The sequence below is a fragment of the Arachis ipaensis genome, chromosome B4 (genome assembly GCF_059453495.1).
Source record: "Arachis ipaensis isolate K30076 ecotype BB chromosome B4, ASM5945349v1, whole genome shotgun sequence".
In the NCBI taxonomy this organism is placed as follows: domain Eukaryota; kingdom Viridiplantae; phylum Streptophyta; class Magnoliopsida; order Fabales; family Fabaceae; genus Arachis; species Arachis ipaensis.
The window spans coordinates 143,016,180-143,032,886 of record NC_142439.1 but is presented as its reverse complement, the minus strand read 5'-3'; the positions used below and the strand labels follow the sequence as shown (position 1 = coordinate 143,032,886).

Below are 16,707 nucleotides of genomic sequence, written 5' to 3'. Positions count from 1 at the left end.
CATTTAAAAATATATAAAAAGTGTATTTTAGTCTTTTAAAATCAAATTTAAATTTTAACATTATAAATTTATTAAATAATATCAATCAAAATTAGAATTATATTTTTAAATAAAAGAAAAAAGAAAAGAAAAATTTTCTACAACGAAAAAAATATGAATAAAAAAAGATAAATGATAATTAAAATGAGATTAGGGTTAGATAAAAGTTATATAATTTATTGTTGGATTGGTTGTTCGAGCTTGTAAGTCGACCCTTAATTTTTATAAGGACATTTTTGTCTTTATAAAATTATCTATAAGAATATTTGATAAATTAAAATTTAAAATTATGTTTTCTAATTCATTTAAATAAATTTAATTCTAAAATAATTTTTATTGTTTAAATTTCTAGTTTTTTGATGCATGTAAACAACGTCAATACCAAAAAGATATTTTTGTCTTTTTACTAATATTTAAATAAATATTGTATAATTTTTAAATTAATTAATTTTATTTTTTTAAATTTAAATATAATTTTTTAGTTTTACTCTTTTTAAAATTAAATTAATTTTCTAATTCAAATTAAATAACTTTAATTTTTAAAAATATTTTAGTCTTTTAAAATTAATACCAAAAAATATGCTTACTTTTCAGTTTTTTAAACTTTTTATAATAATGTTATAATAATCTTTTTTTTTTCAATGTTATAATAATTTAATATGAGTAATATTAATACAAAAATATAATAGACTTGAAATGATCCAAATTGAAATAATAATCTTAGTCCAAACAAATATTAAATAAAAAAGACAAAAAAATAAATATAAGTGTTAACTTTTGTTTAACTTTTTAAAAAAAGTTTTAATACTCCAAAGTTTTAAGGAGCATTAATTCAGGTGTCTAAAAAATGCATAGATCTCAATAATTCAAAAAGGAGAAAATAACAACTCTAACAACAACCAATAAATAAAAAAGAGGACGAGCGCCATATAAGAAAACTATAGGATTTTCGCAAATAAGGGTTTTCGCAACAGTCAAAAACTGTTGCCGTAGATTGAAAAACCGTTCCCAAAACTTTAGGCAACGCTTTGGCAACGGTTTTTGACCTGTGATATATGCGGCCGTTACCAATGCTCAAAGGCAACGGTTTTTTACCTAAGGTAAAGATAACAAAAAAATCGTTGCCAAAGTTACTGGTTTAGACAACAGTTTTGACAATAATTTTTAAAGAACGGTTTAGAACTGTTGCTGGATAGGGAACGGTTTAGAATTGTTCTCTTTCATGACGTAACGGTCTAAAACCATAACTGGATAGGCAACGGTTTTAAACTGTTGTAATTTTATTATTCACAAAGCCAACGGTTTTAAAGCGTTGCCATTAGCGTCGTTTTTTGGCAACAGTTTTAATACCATTGCCATTTTATAGTTGTCTTTGATAACGGTTTTAACATCATTGCCTTTTGTGACTTTTGACAACGGTTTTTTATAATATAATTCTTTATTTACAAGAATTTTCTCATTACTGAAATTAGTTCCAACTTTTTTTTTTAATTTAGTGTCAATAAATAACCTAAACTATTTGAATCAAATTACTAAAGAAAACTAATTGAACATTTACCATCAAATTTGACTTATAAAAATTGTTGTAAGATCCACAATCACATTATATCATCATTGCAAAATAACATAATACTAATCTAGATCATAACTACTTTTACTTATATATCATCATTTTTCAAAATATCATAATACTATAGCGGTATAGCCTAAGAGTGGCAATTTCTTCATTTTTCTTCAACAAAGTTGGTATGGTAACTCAGCTTCAGTGGACTCTCTTGGCTTCAATGACAACTGCTCCACATAAAGAACTAGAAAGAATCTTAAATCTCATTTTTATCTGTATAAACATTTTTGGAAGATTAGAAAACCTGGATACTAAGCATTAAAAAGACAAACACAAAGTTATGCAGATAGTTAACCAAATATCAAGGAAGGTATATGTGAATAATAACCTTGACAGTCGCACTGGATCTGAATCATGAACAGGGGGAAAATGCAGGCTGAACAGGTAAAGGATATGACTATCAAGAATGAAGAATGTCAGAGTTAAAAAGATATTAAATCGCCAACCTCTGAATTTCTTCAGTGAGGGCAGGAAGTGGGGAGAATAAGTAGGCAGGGTCACATTTCCCTGCACACCTATTCCACTACCCAATCTTCTTCCATCTGCCATATCCACAGTTCAGTCCAGCCCAATAACATCAACTCCAGTATCTTTCATACGCTCAAGGAGGCCACCATTTCCATTTATATAAAGAACAATCGGTGTCTCAAGGCATCTTTTCTTGACCAAATCTACAATCTGGATGTTTAGAAATCAGTACATGGCAAAAGAGGAAAAAATTTGGAACAATAGCATCTTGCGCCCAACGTTCAATTCGCAAATATTTTATGTTTTATAAATTATGATGATGCACTAACAGCAACATAGTTTCAATTAAATAAAAAAGTTTGAAGGTGTAGCCTCTGATTTGGACTTTCTCTCCGAAATTCAGAAGACCAAGATCAACATCCAGTGAGCTTATTTACCACTCGATGCTTATAAATTACAAGCTCTTAGCTCATCTTATTATTTACCAACCAAATGACAATCATGAGAGCTTGGAACAAAATAATTTACATAAAACAAAACCTGTAATCATTGCAAACCTTTGAAAGCAACACATGGTTTGTCTAGTTCAAAGATTCAACTAAACAAATAAGCAAAAGTTGAAATACATACACTTAGGCTTGCTATGACATGGATCCCAAATAGAACGGTTTGAAAAATTAGAACACAATTTCAATAAGATGAAAATAAATGGGAACTATTTCTACATTACCTCTTTGATATAAGGCTTTGACCAGCGTTCCCACATATCAGGTGGTAGTTGTCCACCCCATGAATCAAATATTTGTATGCAGTGAGCCCCAGACTCCACTTGGAAAACAACATAATCTGCTATTGCTTGCGCCAAATGAGAGAGCAGAGTCTGCAATAAATGTGGTGCTGTATGGCAGCCTTCACCAGCAGAGAATCTGAAGACAAAATCACCACAAAAATCATGAATTTCTCTTGCTTAAATGTGTATAATCAAGAAAATAAGAGTAATCAAGAGAAAAAAATGCTTATAACAGTCTCCCAAATTTGAACAATATTACTCATTTCTGTAAAACATACAAATGAATGTTAATTGTTAACAGAACTTTTTCCCCTCTTTCTCCATGCCTTCAATTAATCAACTTCAACAATCTCTATTAATTGATTCATCTCAAAAGACTCAAAAATACCTGAATTACCCTCTCCTAGAACCCTATAACAATTTGCACCAAACTATCTAAAGCAACAAATTTCTTAAAACTGAATGCTATTAGGGACCAGCAACGTCACCTTTATTATCACACAGATAAAGTAGCTACGTTACCACTTCAAAAAATAAATGAACTGAAAGAAAAATAAAAAAGAAAAAGAAGCTAAATTGAACAAAATGAAGAGCATAATGAGAAGAAGGAAAAACTGTGGTACCGGAAGAAGGCAGAGCAAGTGACGAAGAAGTGCGGTTTTGGGTTTAAAGGGAGTGAAAGTGTAGCGTTTAAGGCATTAGAATGTGGAAACAAAGTAAAAGAAAAGAACAAATTGAGGTTGCGACTTGTACCTGAAAGGAGCTTTTCAAGAGTAGCACAAGCTTCCTTCCATGCTGGCCTTTCAAGGATACAAACTTATTTAAATTAGGCTGTTACAATTACAAATACAACATGGAAGCCAATTATTGTCCTATGCAAGAATTTAGCCATATACTCGACCATTAAAAAAAATTCTCATCATCAGATTGCACAAGCAGCGGTAGATTCAAAGGAAAAAAAAATGCACAAAATATTGTCCTATGCAATGAATATGAAAGTAAAAGAACTAAACCACAATGTCAAGCTACTAATAATAATGAATAACTGACCTTTGCCAATGATCAGACCAAGCTGCTTCAAGGTAAGTGTATGTCCAGTTTGGTGAAATTGAGTATGAGGGCAATTGGAATCAAAACAAAATCAGAGCAGCATTGCCAGAGTCCAGAGAAACAGTTACATACTAAATCAATCTTAAAATAAAAATAAAATCACAACAGCATTTCCAAATAACCAGTTCCCAAATCAACATCAGAACAACATTATACCAAGTCAACATTAAAATCAATATTAGGCAACAGCAAAGTAACTCGCACGGTAAAGCTCACCAGGACAGTGGCGAGTTGCAGCAGAAACAGAGTGGTGATCCAGACGCCAACGGCGACGGCGACGGCGAACCCAACCCCGCCAGCGACGGCTTGGCAGCAACAGAGGCAACCTCCTCCTCCCTCATCGTGTTTCTCTCTCTGCGCGAACCCTTTCTCTCTCTTCGAGCTCCTCAGTGGCGGCAGTGATGGGAGGTGCGACGGCGACGACGAGCTCGACGGTCAGGACCTTCAGCGGCGGTGATGGAGTCCTCGACGATGGTGGCTACTTCTCCTCTCTCGCGCGCACTCTTCTCCGTCTCCACACCTCCGGTTCGCGCGACGATGGCGGCAGCTCCACGGAACGGCGGCGACAGGCGGGCAGGGCGCAGCGACGGCGGGCTCTTCTCCTTCTCCTTCCCTTCTTCCCCGATTCCCCCTTCTCTTTTTTCCTTTTCTTCCTTTTCCCCTTTCCTTCTGTTTCCTTTTCTGTAAGTGTGTGTTTAGGGATTCAGCCATCAGGTAACAAATTTAGGAATTTGTGAAATTAGAGTTTTATTTGGTAATTCTATAATTATGGTAAAATATATATTAGTAATATAATAATTTTATAAAATATTTAAGATAAAATAATAATTTAAAATTTAAATTTAATATGGTAAAAATTATTTTTAAAATGTATAAAAAATTTTATTTATTAATATATCAATGAGTTAAAATAATTATTTTTAATTTAAATTATAAAATAAATGTATTAATCACATTTTATAAAATATAATTTTAAATTTAAAAATATTAATTATTTAAATTAAATAATATAACTTTTTATCATTTTCTATCATCAGAATTTTAATTTCAAATTATATGAAATAACTAATTAATAAAAATTACACAAAAATATTAATTAATTTAATTTTAAATATTAATAAAATTAATTTAATTATTTTTAATAGATTAATTTATAAAATAAGGAGTTTAAATTAATAAAATAAGTCATAACTTTTTTATAATAAAAGTTACTTAAATTAAATTGTACAATTCTTTCTTATTTTTTAATTATTAAAATTATACAAAATATTCCATTACAATAAAATTACTTAAGAATATTAATTGATTCAAAATGAATTTATCTCTGAATCTCTTTAATTATTTTTTAATAGAATAATTTCTAAAATTATAAAATTTAAATTTAATAAGATAAAATCACAATTTATCCATTTAAATTTTCAAAAATGTGAGATGTTACATTATATATTTATAACAAAAATATATAATATTTATTATAAATTTATTTTAATTTTATTTTTTCTAAAAATAATGTTTTATATATTTATAACAATATTTTTTGAGTATTTTATAAATTTAATATTTATAGAATAAATTGTTTAAATTTGTATGATTATTTATAATTATTTTTATATGTATATTTTAATTTGTATAATTATTTAAATAATATTAGAAAATTGTTGTTTAATAAACAACTGTTGTAATGGTTATAAAACCGTTCTTTAAAATAGTTAAAGAGAACGGTTTTATTTTGTTGTTATAATGTAATAAAAAATTGAACTTCATCAGCAACATTGTAAAAATCGTTGTCTAAAATCATCTAATAGAACGGTTTTAAAATGTAGCATTTTGGCAACGATTTTTATGTGTTTCTTTTGTACAATTATTTAAACAACAATAAAAAACCGTTGCTTAAAAACAAATCATAGTAACGGTTATAAAACCGTTCTTTAAAATAGTCAAAGAGAATGGTTTTAATTTGTTGTTATAAAATAATGAAAAATTGAATTCAACAGTAATACTACAAAAAAGTAAAAACCGTTGTCTAAAACTATCTTAGAGAACGGTTTAAGGCGTTGCAAAATTTGGCGTTGCTAAAACCCATATTTGTTAATCCATCAACTAAAATAAATATAAAAATTAAACCACCAAATAAAAATGTCACTAAATTAATAATTTCAACATCCAAATATTTTGTATTATAAATTATTCTAAATAAAATACTTTTTAAATTTAACTTTAGTTTACACATATTTAATTTAATTCTACAAAATATAATAGTTTTTAATATTTATTATATACTATCATTAATTTACTGTTCCATACATTGCGCTATCTCATTCTAATTTGATAATAATTTACTAATAGAAGGACTAACTTAATTTAGGGATTAAAATTGAGAGACTAATATCATCATTAAGTGAAAACTAAAAGACCAATTTAATTGTTATCTCTATTTACATTAAAAATGCATCAAGTGTATCCAATAGTGACAATGCTAGTATTGTTTCATTGTGATCATAATATTTATGCAACAGATAATATAAAGGTCACGTCTACACTAACATGTGCTGCAAAAAAAAACAGCAGAAAATTATATCCAATCATAAATGAGTCCATCAATGTTTTGTTGTGTAGTATTGCATTCATATCTTCAATAGTCTTGTTGTGTAGTATTGCATTCATATCTAAAATATATTATCTTTTGAGAAAGAATTTGTATTTTTCAATATATATCATAAGTATTTTAATTTTTATTTAGTAAACATACATTTATACTTATAGTTTTTAAAAGATAAGGATATTTTAAAAAGTATCTAAAATAACTTTTTTAAAATTAACTTATATTTATTAAAATTAAGAAATTTAATATAATTAATATAAATTAATTTTTAAATTTAACTTTTATATTTATGTCTAATATAATATTTTTAAATTTTAAAAATTATTTTATCGAACGTACTAATTATTGTTATTTGTATTTATCAAAAGTTTTTTTTAATTTAATTTACTAAACACAATTTTTATAAACTATTTTTAAAAAATAAAAATTTTACTAAAATAAGGGTTAGAGAAGACTTAAGCTTATGCATAATCGAAAAACGGTAATGTTAGGAAGATAAAAAAATAGCCACAACTTATCTTATTTAGCATTCATTAATTGTCACAACAATTAATAAATGTTAAATAAAATAAATTATGGTTTTTCTTTGGTTACTAAACATTTCTGAACCAGAAAATTGACGTAAAATTAGTGGAGATGAATGTCACGAGTGTTTGTACAAAATGCAGGATCATTGTGTCAACTTCAACTACAAATTCTCTTATTTATTTGTTACCCGGTTCGAAATATTCACGAAAGTCCACAACCCACTGAAAGAGATAAGAAAGCCAATTTTTCTAGGAATATATGTTTGGTGTTGACTGTTGAGTCTCTCATATAATGCAACGTACATCAAACTAGGAAAGCTTTTTTGAAATTTGATTTCATGAGTGGAATTCTCTAATTAAAGCACTCAAATTGAAATTGGAGTAATAAGCAAGCGAAAGTATCTCTTATATATTATCACGTAATATTATTAATTTTTTTATTCATAATAAATATTTAAGAAAGAACTAACAATAAATAATTCATAGCTAGTGTGATGAATATAATAAGCTGACTTGTTAAGTCAATAGTTGAAGTCATGAGTGATGTGAGTATAGAGTACGTTGAGTGAGTGGAAGCATTTGAGCCACACTGGACAAGTTATTTATATTAGATTTAGTATATATCTTTGGTTTGAATTAGTCTTTGTGGAATTTGCTGTCCTCATTATGTATTTTGTGAGTATAACCTACGTACGCGTTGATTATTTTGTTAATTTGAATCAGTTGTTATAAATTGGAAATATGGCCTTATTTTGTTGAGCACACACATATGATATGATACAACAACTTCACTTGAAATATTGTGTGGTTGGAGTGATGATGATGAATGGTGTAGTTTATGCGGTGTTGATGGTGCAGGTACTTGCATGGACCAGCAGTGCAGTGGTGGTGCCAAGCGTGAAGTGCATTGAGAGTGAAAGGCAAGCTCTGCTTTCTCTCAAACGTGGCTTCGATCTGACCGATGATGATGATTGGCCGTCTTCATGGGGAGATGGGGAGCAGCAGAAGGAGTGTTGCAACTGGGAAGGCGTCAAGTGCAGCAATGTAACTGGTCATGTTCTCATGCTTGATCTCCATGGTTATCACTTTGCTGGCTCCATAAGCCCATCACGGCTGAGTTACATCATTTGAACTACTTGGACCTTAGCGGTATTCAGTTTACTCTCACCACATCTATCCCTCCTTTCATTGCCTCTTTAACCTTTTTGACACATCTCAGTCTCTCTTATTGTTTTTTCGGTGGAAACATACCCCCTCAATTGGGAAATCTGATCTTCCTCGAGTATCTTGATCTAGGAGGGAATGATTTTGATCCTCCGCAACAAATCCCTTCTCAGTTGTCAAATCTCTCTCATTTAGTGTACCTTGATCTTAGTTCCAATAATCTGGTTGGAGGATTTCCTCTTCAACTCACAAATTTGTCATCCTTGAAATATTTGGATCTTAGTGATAATAGCCTTAATGAAACAATGCCACCCCAACTTGGAAATCTCTTATCCTTGGAACATCTTAATCTAAGTGCAAATGCATTCACCGGAACCATTCCTAGTCAATTCAAAAACCTTTCTCGTTTACAGCATCTTGACCTCCATCCTATGTATTATGCCTGGGACAAAACCATGTCATTAAGTTCTGATTTACAATGGCTATCTGAGCTTTCAACCATGAGGTATCTTTCACTTCCTTGGATGAATCTAAGTGGTGCCAGCAATTGGCAACAACAAGTGAGTAGCCTTTCTCATCTTCAATATTTAGACTTGCATGGTTGCAATCTTGTTGATTCGGTGCTCACTTCATCACTTGCATCCCCTTCTAATTTCTCCACTTCTCTGTCATATGTGGATATCTCTAACAACTCTCCAAGGGATGCATCCTTGATATTCCCCTGGTTAATGAATTCCACTGGTAGCCTTGTTACTCTCAGAATGAATAATAATGGTTTAACAGGAACCATTCCAAAAACATTCGGGGACAACTTGAGCTCCCTTGAGGAGTTAAATCTTGCAAATAATGAGCTCAAAGGCCAAATACCTGTATCCTTGTTTCATAGTTGCAATTTGGTAGAAATACACCTATCGAAGAACCACTTGACAGGGGAGTTTCATGAATATATTCGAGAGTTTTCTCCTTGTGCTCATAAACCCTTACAAATCTTGGATCTGGGATGGAATGAAATTACGGGGATGGTCCCTGACCTCTCACAGCTTTCATCTTTGAAAGTGTTACGACTTGATAACAACAGGTTAAGTGGAACCATTCATGAAGGTATTGGACAACTATCCAATTTAAGTGACTTAAGCCTTGGAAATAATTTGTTGCATGGTTTGATATCTGAAGCTCATTTCTCAAGACTTTCCAATCTTTACACTTTGGATTTGTCTCATAATGCATTTGTTTTTAATGTTAGCGTCGATTGGGTTCCCCCTTTCAATTTAAGTGTCGTTAACTTGGCTTCTTGCAATTTGGGGCCTAACTTTCCAAAATGGCTTCAGACCCAGGTTTATATTTGGGATTTGGATATTTCCTATGCTGGAATTTCTAGCACTGTTCCTAATTGGTTTTGGGAACCCCTTCCTCAGATGTTGAATTTGAATATTTCTCACAACCGTCTTCGAGGAAAAATTGAAAGCCAAATTCTACCAGCTATTGTTTCTCTCGAAGGTCTTTCAGTTGATTTGAGCTTCAATTTATTTGAAGGCCCAATTCCAGCATTCCTTTCAACTGCTGAACATGTTTTCTTGTCCAATAACAGATTTTCAATTGCAAATCCTCTTCTATGTGCAAACTCATCCAAATACACGAGATTTATGGATTTGTCAAACAACAACCTTAGAGGAGAACTTTCCGATTGTTGGAGGAGTTCTGAGTTATTGGTCGTCCTAGATTTATCCAATAATCAGTTTTATGGAAATATGCCAAAATCTTTGGGGTCTTTAACAAATATCCAGTCAATACACTTTGAAGGCAATGATTTTTCAGGAGAGATACCATCATCCTTGCATAATTGCACACAACTACAAGTTTTTGATGTTGCAGGTAATAACTTGTCAGGAACAATACCAAGCTGGATTGGAGATAATATTCCAAAGCTACTTGTACTTAGCTTACATTCCAATCATTTTCATGGTAACATTCCATTAAGCATGTGCAATCTTCATGAACTCCATGTCTTGGACCTTTCTCTCAATATTCTCTCTGGCAATATACCTAAATGCATAAGTAATCTTTCTGCTATGGCCACTCTAGCAAATTCAAATGCAACCATTACCGATGACTATCATAATAATGTTATCACGACTGACGTGCATAACGGTTCTACCTATGGACCCGAAGTTTCCATAATTTATAATGATAGCACATCACTCATATGGAAAGGAAAAATGTCAAAATATGGAAGCACCCTGGGATTGTTGAGAAGTATTGATTTCTCCAGCAACAGGTTAACAGGGAAAATACCAACTGAGATGATGAGTCTTATTGGCTTGGTTTCTTTAAATCTTTCAAGAAACTTGTTCAGTGGAGACCTTCCTCCAACTATTGGACAGCTGAAGTCAATAGATTTTCTTGATCTATCCAGAAATCATTTGTCAGGAACAATTCCTTCACAGCTTGCTCAGATTGACCGTCTCAGTGTTCTTGACTTGTCATACAATGATTTATCTGGAGAAATCCCACTTGGCACGCAACTTCAAACTAGGGATGCTTCTGATTATGCAGGAAATCCAAAACTTTGTGGTGCTCCCCTCAACAATACTTGTCCCATTCATGGTCACCAGATCAGTGAACATGATGCTGATGGTGATGATGATGAACAATTTGTAAGCGAGGGGTTCTACATTGCTATGGCTGCTGGATTTGTTATGGCATTTTGGGGAGTTTGCTTCTCATTGATTTTGAAGAAATCTTGGAGATATGCTTATTTCAAGTTGTTGAGTGATGTCTATGACAAGCTCTATGTATTTACAGCGATCAAGGTGGCCAAGCTGAAAAGGATCAGATCTCAAATATGAAGGTATGCACCGTTTTCATTTCTTCTAGTTTTTGTTATTGTTGATATAGTTGTTATATTCATAATATTGGTATACCAAAAAAATTAATATCTGATCTATATAAACGAAACAAACTATAGTAGTGTTAAAATGTACTTTATTATAGTTGAAACCTTAAGTTGGACACACCAAATAAACCATTTATTATTGATTTTTGAATGGTTAAAACATAGCTTAGTTGATTACTTCCTAGTTAAAACAGTAGCTTACTTATAATATTAGTTCCTAACAAACATATGTTGTATTTTACCGAACATGTGTTCGTTTGATGCAAGAAGATCTTCATGGTTATCCGTTTGAAGTGGATATGTTGTTGAGAATAAGTATCACTTTTTCTAAGGATTTCCATGGTTAAAAATTATGTTGTAGGTGCGAATTGATGAAGTTTGGACAGAATGCTTTTTCGTATCACTCTGTTTATATTTTCTAAATTGGATATTTATATATGGGTGTGAAGCTTGGTTTTATATATTTTATTCACGTTTTTTGGTTTAAGAGTGCATGTTTTAGTGTGTTTTTGTATAAGTGGATTGATTTCATTCAAGTTCTCTAGTGCTACTCTGTTTGGCTTGGGATTCGGTGGTCCCAGAACGTTTGGACCACTTAGTGGTCCCATAATAAAACATATTTTTTAAGTTTTTTTAACAATTGCTACATAATCCTTTAACTAATTTTAATTATAGATTGACCCCATATATTTTATATAATTATAAAAATGATTTTTTATTTTATAAATAATTAATTTATCATAAATCTATCATGTTCATTAACAATCAAGAACAAAAACAATTTGTTGGCCATTACAATCGATTAAAATATTAAATTTGATTCGTCTCGTTCGCGAGGAATCATAAAATTGTGTTTTCTGCGAAAACCAATCGATTGGAATAATGAATCAATCGATTGGATTACAGTTTACCACTAAACAATCGATTGAAAATTGCCAAAGCATGGTTTCCGCATAACTCAATCGATTGGTCATATGATCCAATCGATTGGACGATCAATAAAAATTAGATTTTTGTAATTCAATCGATTGTTTAGAATTTTCAATCGATTGAATGCTTCAAAACAACCTGGGTCTCACCAAATTCAATCGATTGCTTTTGTGACTCAATCGATTGAATTTACCCAAACAATATGAATTTGCCAATTTCAATCGATTGTAGTGTGTGTGAATTCAAATTCAATCGATTGAAATAATAATTCAATCGATTGGAACGCAATGTATTACGCCTATGTTCCAATCGATTGAATTATTATTTCAATCGATTGAATTTGAATTCACACACACTACAATCGATTGAAATTGGCAAATTCATATTGTTTGGGTAAATTCAATCGATTGAGTCACAAAAGCAATCGATTGAATTTGGTGAGACCCAGGTTGTTTTGAAGCATTCAATCGATTGGAAATTCTAAACAATCGATTGAATTACAAAAATCCAATTTTTATTCATCGTCGATTGGATCGTATGACCAATCGATTGAGTTATGCGAAAATCATATTTTTGGCAATTTTCAATCGATTGTTTAGTGGTAAACTGTAATCCAATCGATTGATTCATTATTCCAATCGATTGGTTTTCGCAGAAAACACAATTTTATGATTCCTCGCGAACGAGACGAATCAACTTTAATATTTTAATCGATTGTAATGGCCAACAAATTGTTTTTGTTCTTGATTGTTAATGAACATGATAGATTTATGATAAATTAATTATTTATAAAATAAAAAATCGTTTTTATAATTATATAAAATATATGGGGTTAATTTATAATTAAAATTAGTTAAAGGACTATGTAACAGTTGTTAAAAAAACTTAAAAAACATGTTTTATTATGGGACCACTAAGTGGTCCAAACGTTCTGGGACCACCGAATCCTGAGCCAGGTTACATACGAGGTTATATTAAACTTTTAAATTTTGAAAAGTACAAGCCAACTTTGAAAAGCTCTATCCTAGGTGCTTTTAAAAGTACTCCGATCTTTTAAAAGCTGCAAGCACAAGCACATGATCTTTTTTATTTACCAAACACAAAATGAGGAGTTTGAACTTTTAAAAAGCACAAGCACCTTTTCAAAAAGTTTTACCAAACTAAGCCTAAGTATATCAACAGCTCTCGAAAACAGAGTGGCTCAGGATTCGGTGGTCCCAGAACGTTTGGACCACTTAGTGGTCCCATAATAAAACATGTTTTTTAAGTTTTTTTAACAACTGTTACATAGTCCTTTAACTAATTTTAATTATAAATTGACCCCTTATAATTATATAAAATATATGGGGTCAATCTATAATTAAAATTAGTTAAAGGATTATGTAGCAGTTGTTAAAAAAACTTAAAAAACATGTTTTATTATGGGACCACTAAGTGGTCCAAACGTTCTGGGACCACCGAATCCCAAGCCATGTAACCTCATATGTTAACTAATTTTTAAATTCAATGCTTGCATTTATGTCTATTATAGTATTTTTGAATTTTAAAAGCTATTTTACCAAACACAATTGATGTTGCTTATGTTTATTAAAAGTTATTTTTTATTTGATTTACCAAACATAAATGCTACAACTTTTAAAAAGCCATCTTTTAAAAGTTAACTTTTATAAGCTACTTTTGAAAAGTAAAAGCTTTACCAAACTAAGCCTAAACTATACTCAAGAGAGTGTTTACTGTTTTCACTTTTTATACATGCAGACTCTTTTATTATATATTTAGTCTTTATATATATACAATTGTAAACATGTGAACTTGTTCTTGTATTATAATATATGTTTATGGGATATGGATTGCATTTATGTTACTTAAATGTATAGTTCTGCTCTTTTACACATATATATTTTGAATATTATCTAACATGTAATGTTGTCATATCTTTCAGGCAAAAGAGTAGCTTTGTTTGTGATACAGCCAGAATCTTCATGCATGTGTATCCATTTGGAAGGAGACCAATAACATTTAGAGATGCAGTTAATATAATAAGTGTTATGTTTGCATATTCTAGCCCTCTTTTTAGGTTTTCTGCTATAGCTGCAGGGTGTTTGTTTTGTTATATTGGTGTGATTGTAAAACTTGGCCTTTGTTTTATTGCTGTAATTTATTTTCAGGAACGATATTAAGTGTTAGTTATTGTGGACTTGTGGTAGTTCTGTTTTTGTTCAGTTCATGCTTACCATTTTCATATAAAATTAATATTTTCTTCTTTCAAAGAAAAAGAAAGTAGAAAAGCTTTCAAAAAGCATTGGTTTCCTCTTAACATTTCAAGAAACACAATGAGAGGAGATAAATTTTAACTATAGGACAATTGAAGTTGATAAATTTTCTTCATTTATTTAAAAACTCTTTTTTTTTTGGAAGGAATATTCACAACTTCTCATCATTTTTATGTTTAATTTTGTATTGATTTTTTCCATAAAAAAAAAAAATAAACTACACTCGTGGTGGTTTCCACTTTTCAACTGTATCATTTCCATCACGTGAAATATAGCGCAAGATATCTATCTATCTATTTGTATATCTATATAAAAGTTGATACTAACATATAATAGAATGAATTTATGTTGGAAAAGTATAAGAACCAAAAGCTTATCAGCAAAAAACTAAACAAAACTACATTAATTTATATTAATAATTAATTAATTTTAAATTTTTTAAATTTAAAATTTAAAAAATTTTAAATTGATTAAGTAAACTTAATTAAAACCTATAAAAACTTTCCTCTTCTCTCTCACATTAACCTACCCACCTCCAACAATCACACACATAAACCCCTCTCTCTCACTGTTGCGTTCAAGGTTTTATGTGAAGCATTACATGTTTGGTGATAAGTAGAATGCAATGCGACTTCAAGTGAGAAGGGGCTGGAATCAGTGTGTACTGGGTTTTGTTTTTATTAGGGTCTAGGGATAGTTATTATACTAGTAGTTAAAGGGTATGGATGTTGACAGATGTGGGAGGTTGTATTCATATTTCTTTTGATTCTTTATGAATGTGTTTTTTTTTGTGTTTGGACACACTCTTTTCTGGAATTTCATCACATTGTATGAAGAGATTCTACCTTGTACGCAATTATTTTGAGATATTAGGAGTCCTTTTAATAAACTACATACTTGATCTTAGTTAAAAGAAGTCCTTGAACAATTACAGAAAAATAAAAAAAACATCCTAATACTTAACAAAAGAAACATCTAATTATATTTTAACAAAAATAATTAAATATCTATAAAATTTTTAAAAAAATATAAAATTCTTAAAGAAATAGAGACATTCACATTTGCAATACAAAAAAATTCGAAAAATATATAAAAGAACATCCATTTAATATGAAAAAGAAACATTCTGATACTTAGTAGAAGAAACATCCATATATATTAACTCGTAGAGATTTTGAATTCATCTAAAGGTATTTAGCTGGGTTTTGGCTGATATGCTTTTGGTTCCATAGCTTTACTCATTTATGTTATATTATTTTTTGTATTTATGCCTCGTCAATAATTTTACATACATATTTGTCAATTTACAATATAAAAAATAATTAAATTTTTATATAATATTAATATATCATTTATGATTAATTATTACAAAATTTAAATTAATTTTAATATATCACTAAATAAAATTTTAAAATTTTTAATTAATTAAATTTAATATATATCATTAGTCAAAACTTAAAAAATAACGATTATTATCTACATCAAAACGGTTTATTTTTTTGTATTTATTTTTTTTAAATAATCATATTAAATTATATATAAATTTTCAAATAAAAGTTTTGTATAATATTTGTTATAAATTAACTTTTAAATTCAATATTAATTTACATATTATTAATTCATCCATAATATAATATGGGTTAATAGTTAAATTAATCTCTCAAAGATAAGACACTCTTCAAATTCATTCTTTGAATATTTTTAAAATCAAATTGGTCCTTCAAAGATTGAGAATTAATCATATTTGTCCTCTAGTCACTCCATTAACAATTTTTTTCAAAGATTGATGTGATAAAACGTTAATTGATAACATATATAATACCTGATATGTCTAATTGGATATTGACCAAACATGTTTATGAAAATTTATTAATTTAGTCATCTTCCCCAATTACAAGAATCCTATTTCTAATATGACCTAGTGATTAAATTGGTTGGTTTTTGTAAACATATTTAGTTAACGTTTAATTCAACATGTTATGTGTCATGTATACCATCAATTAACATTTTACATTATTAATTGTCGACGAAAATTGTGAGTAGAGTAATTGAATGATAGATATAATTAATTCGTAATCTTTAATGGACTAATTTGATTGAAAAATTCTTTAAGGGACGAATTTAAAAAATACCTTATTTTTCAAGAACTAATTTAATTATTAATCTAATATAATATTTTAAATTTATATTATATAATATAATTAATTTAGCTCTTAATATATAGCAGGTTTTAATCTAGTCTTAATTAAAACGCGCTGATCAACTTCATTCATCTGTATCGGTTCAC

The 16,707-nt window shown here is 29.8% G+C and overlaps 1 protein-coding gene and 1 long non-coding RNA gene across 8 annotated transcripts; one reads left to right on the top strand and one right to left on the bottom strand.

Moving 5' to 3' along the window:
* Nucleotides 1-1,586: 1,586 nt before the first annotated feature.
* On the bottom strand, nucleotides 1,587-4,750 carry LOC107635365 (uncharacterized). Of its 7 annotated transcripts, none has more exons than XR_015880629.1 (5): nucleotides 3,972-4,732; nucleotides 3,675-3,752; nucleotides 2,862-3,057; nucleotides 1,992-2,341; nucleotides 1,587-1,876 (listed from the first exon to the last, which is right to left on the bottom strand). It is a non-coding gene; the product is annotated as an uncharacterized LOC107635365 (long non-coding RNA). The 7 variants fall into 7 exon arrangements; XR_015880631.1 differs by having other exon boundaries at nucleotides 1,587-2,341; nucleotides 3,972-3,993; nucleotides 4,248-4,732; XR_015880626.1 differs by having other exon boundaries at nucleotides 3,675-4,732.
* Nucleotides 4,751-7,934: 3,184 nt separating this feature from the next.
* LOC107637308 (receptor-like protein EIX1) lies at nucleotides 7,935-14,344 on the top strand. The gene is made up of 2 exons (XM_021122049.2): nucleotides 7,935-11,172; nucleotides 14,090-14,344. The coding sequence occupies exon 1, from the start codon at nucleotides 8,630-8,632 to the stop codon at nucleotides 11,168-11,170; it is 2,541 nt and encodes an 846-aa protein (XP_020977708.2). The 5' UTR covers nucleotides 7,935-8,629; the 3' UTR covers nucleotides 11,171-11,172; nucleotides 14,090-14,344.
* The last annotated feature ends 2,363 nt before the right edge of the window (nucleotides 14,345-16,707 follow it).

Bases quoted from the DNA above. Each gene is read 5' to 3' on its own strand.
- LOC107637308 (XM_021122049.2), top strand. From the start codon at position 8,630: ATGCCACCCCAACTTGGAAATCTCTTATCCTTGGAACATCTTAATCTA.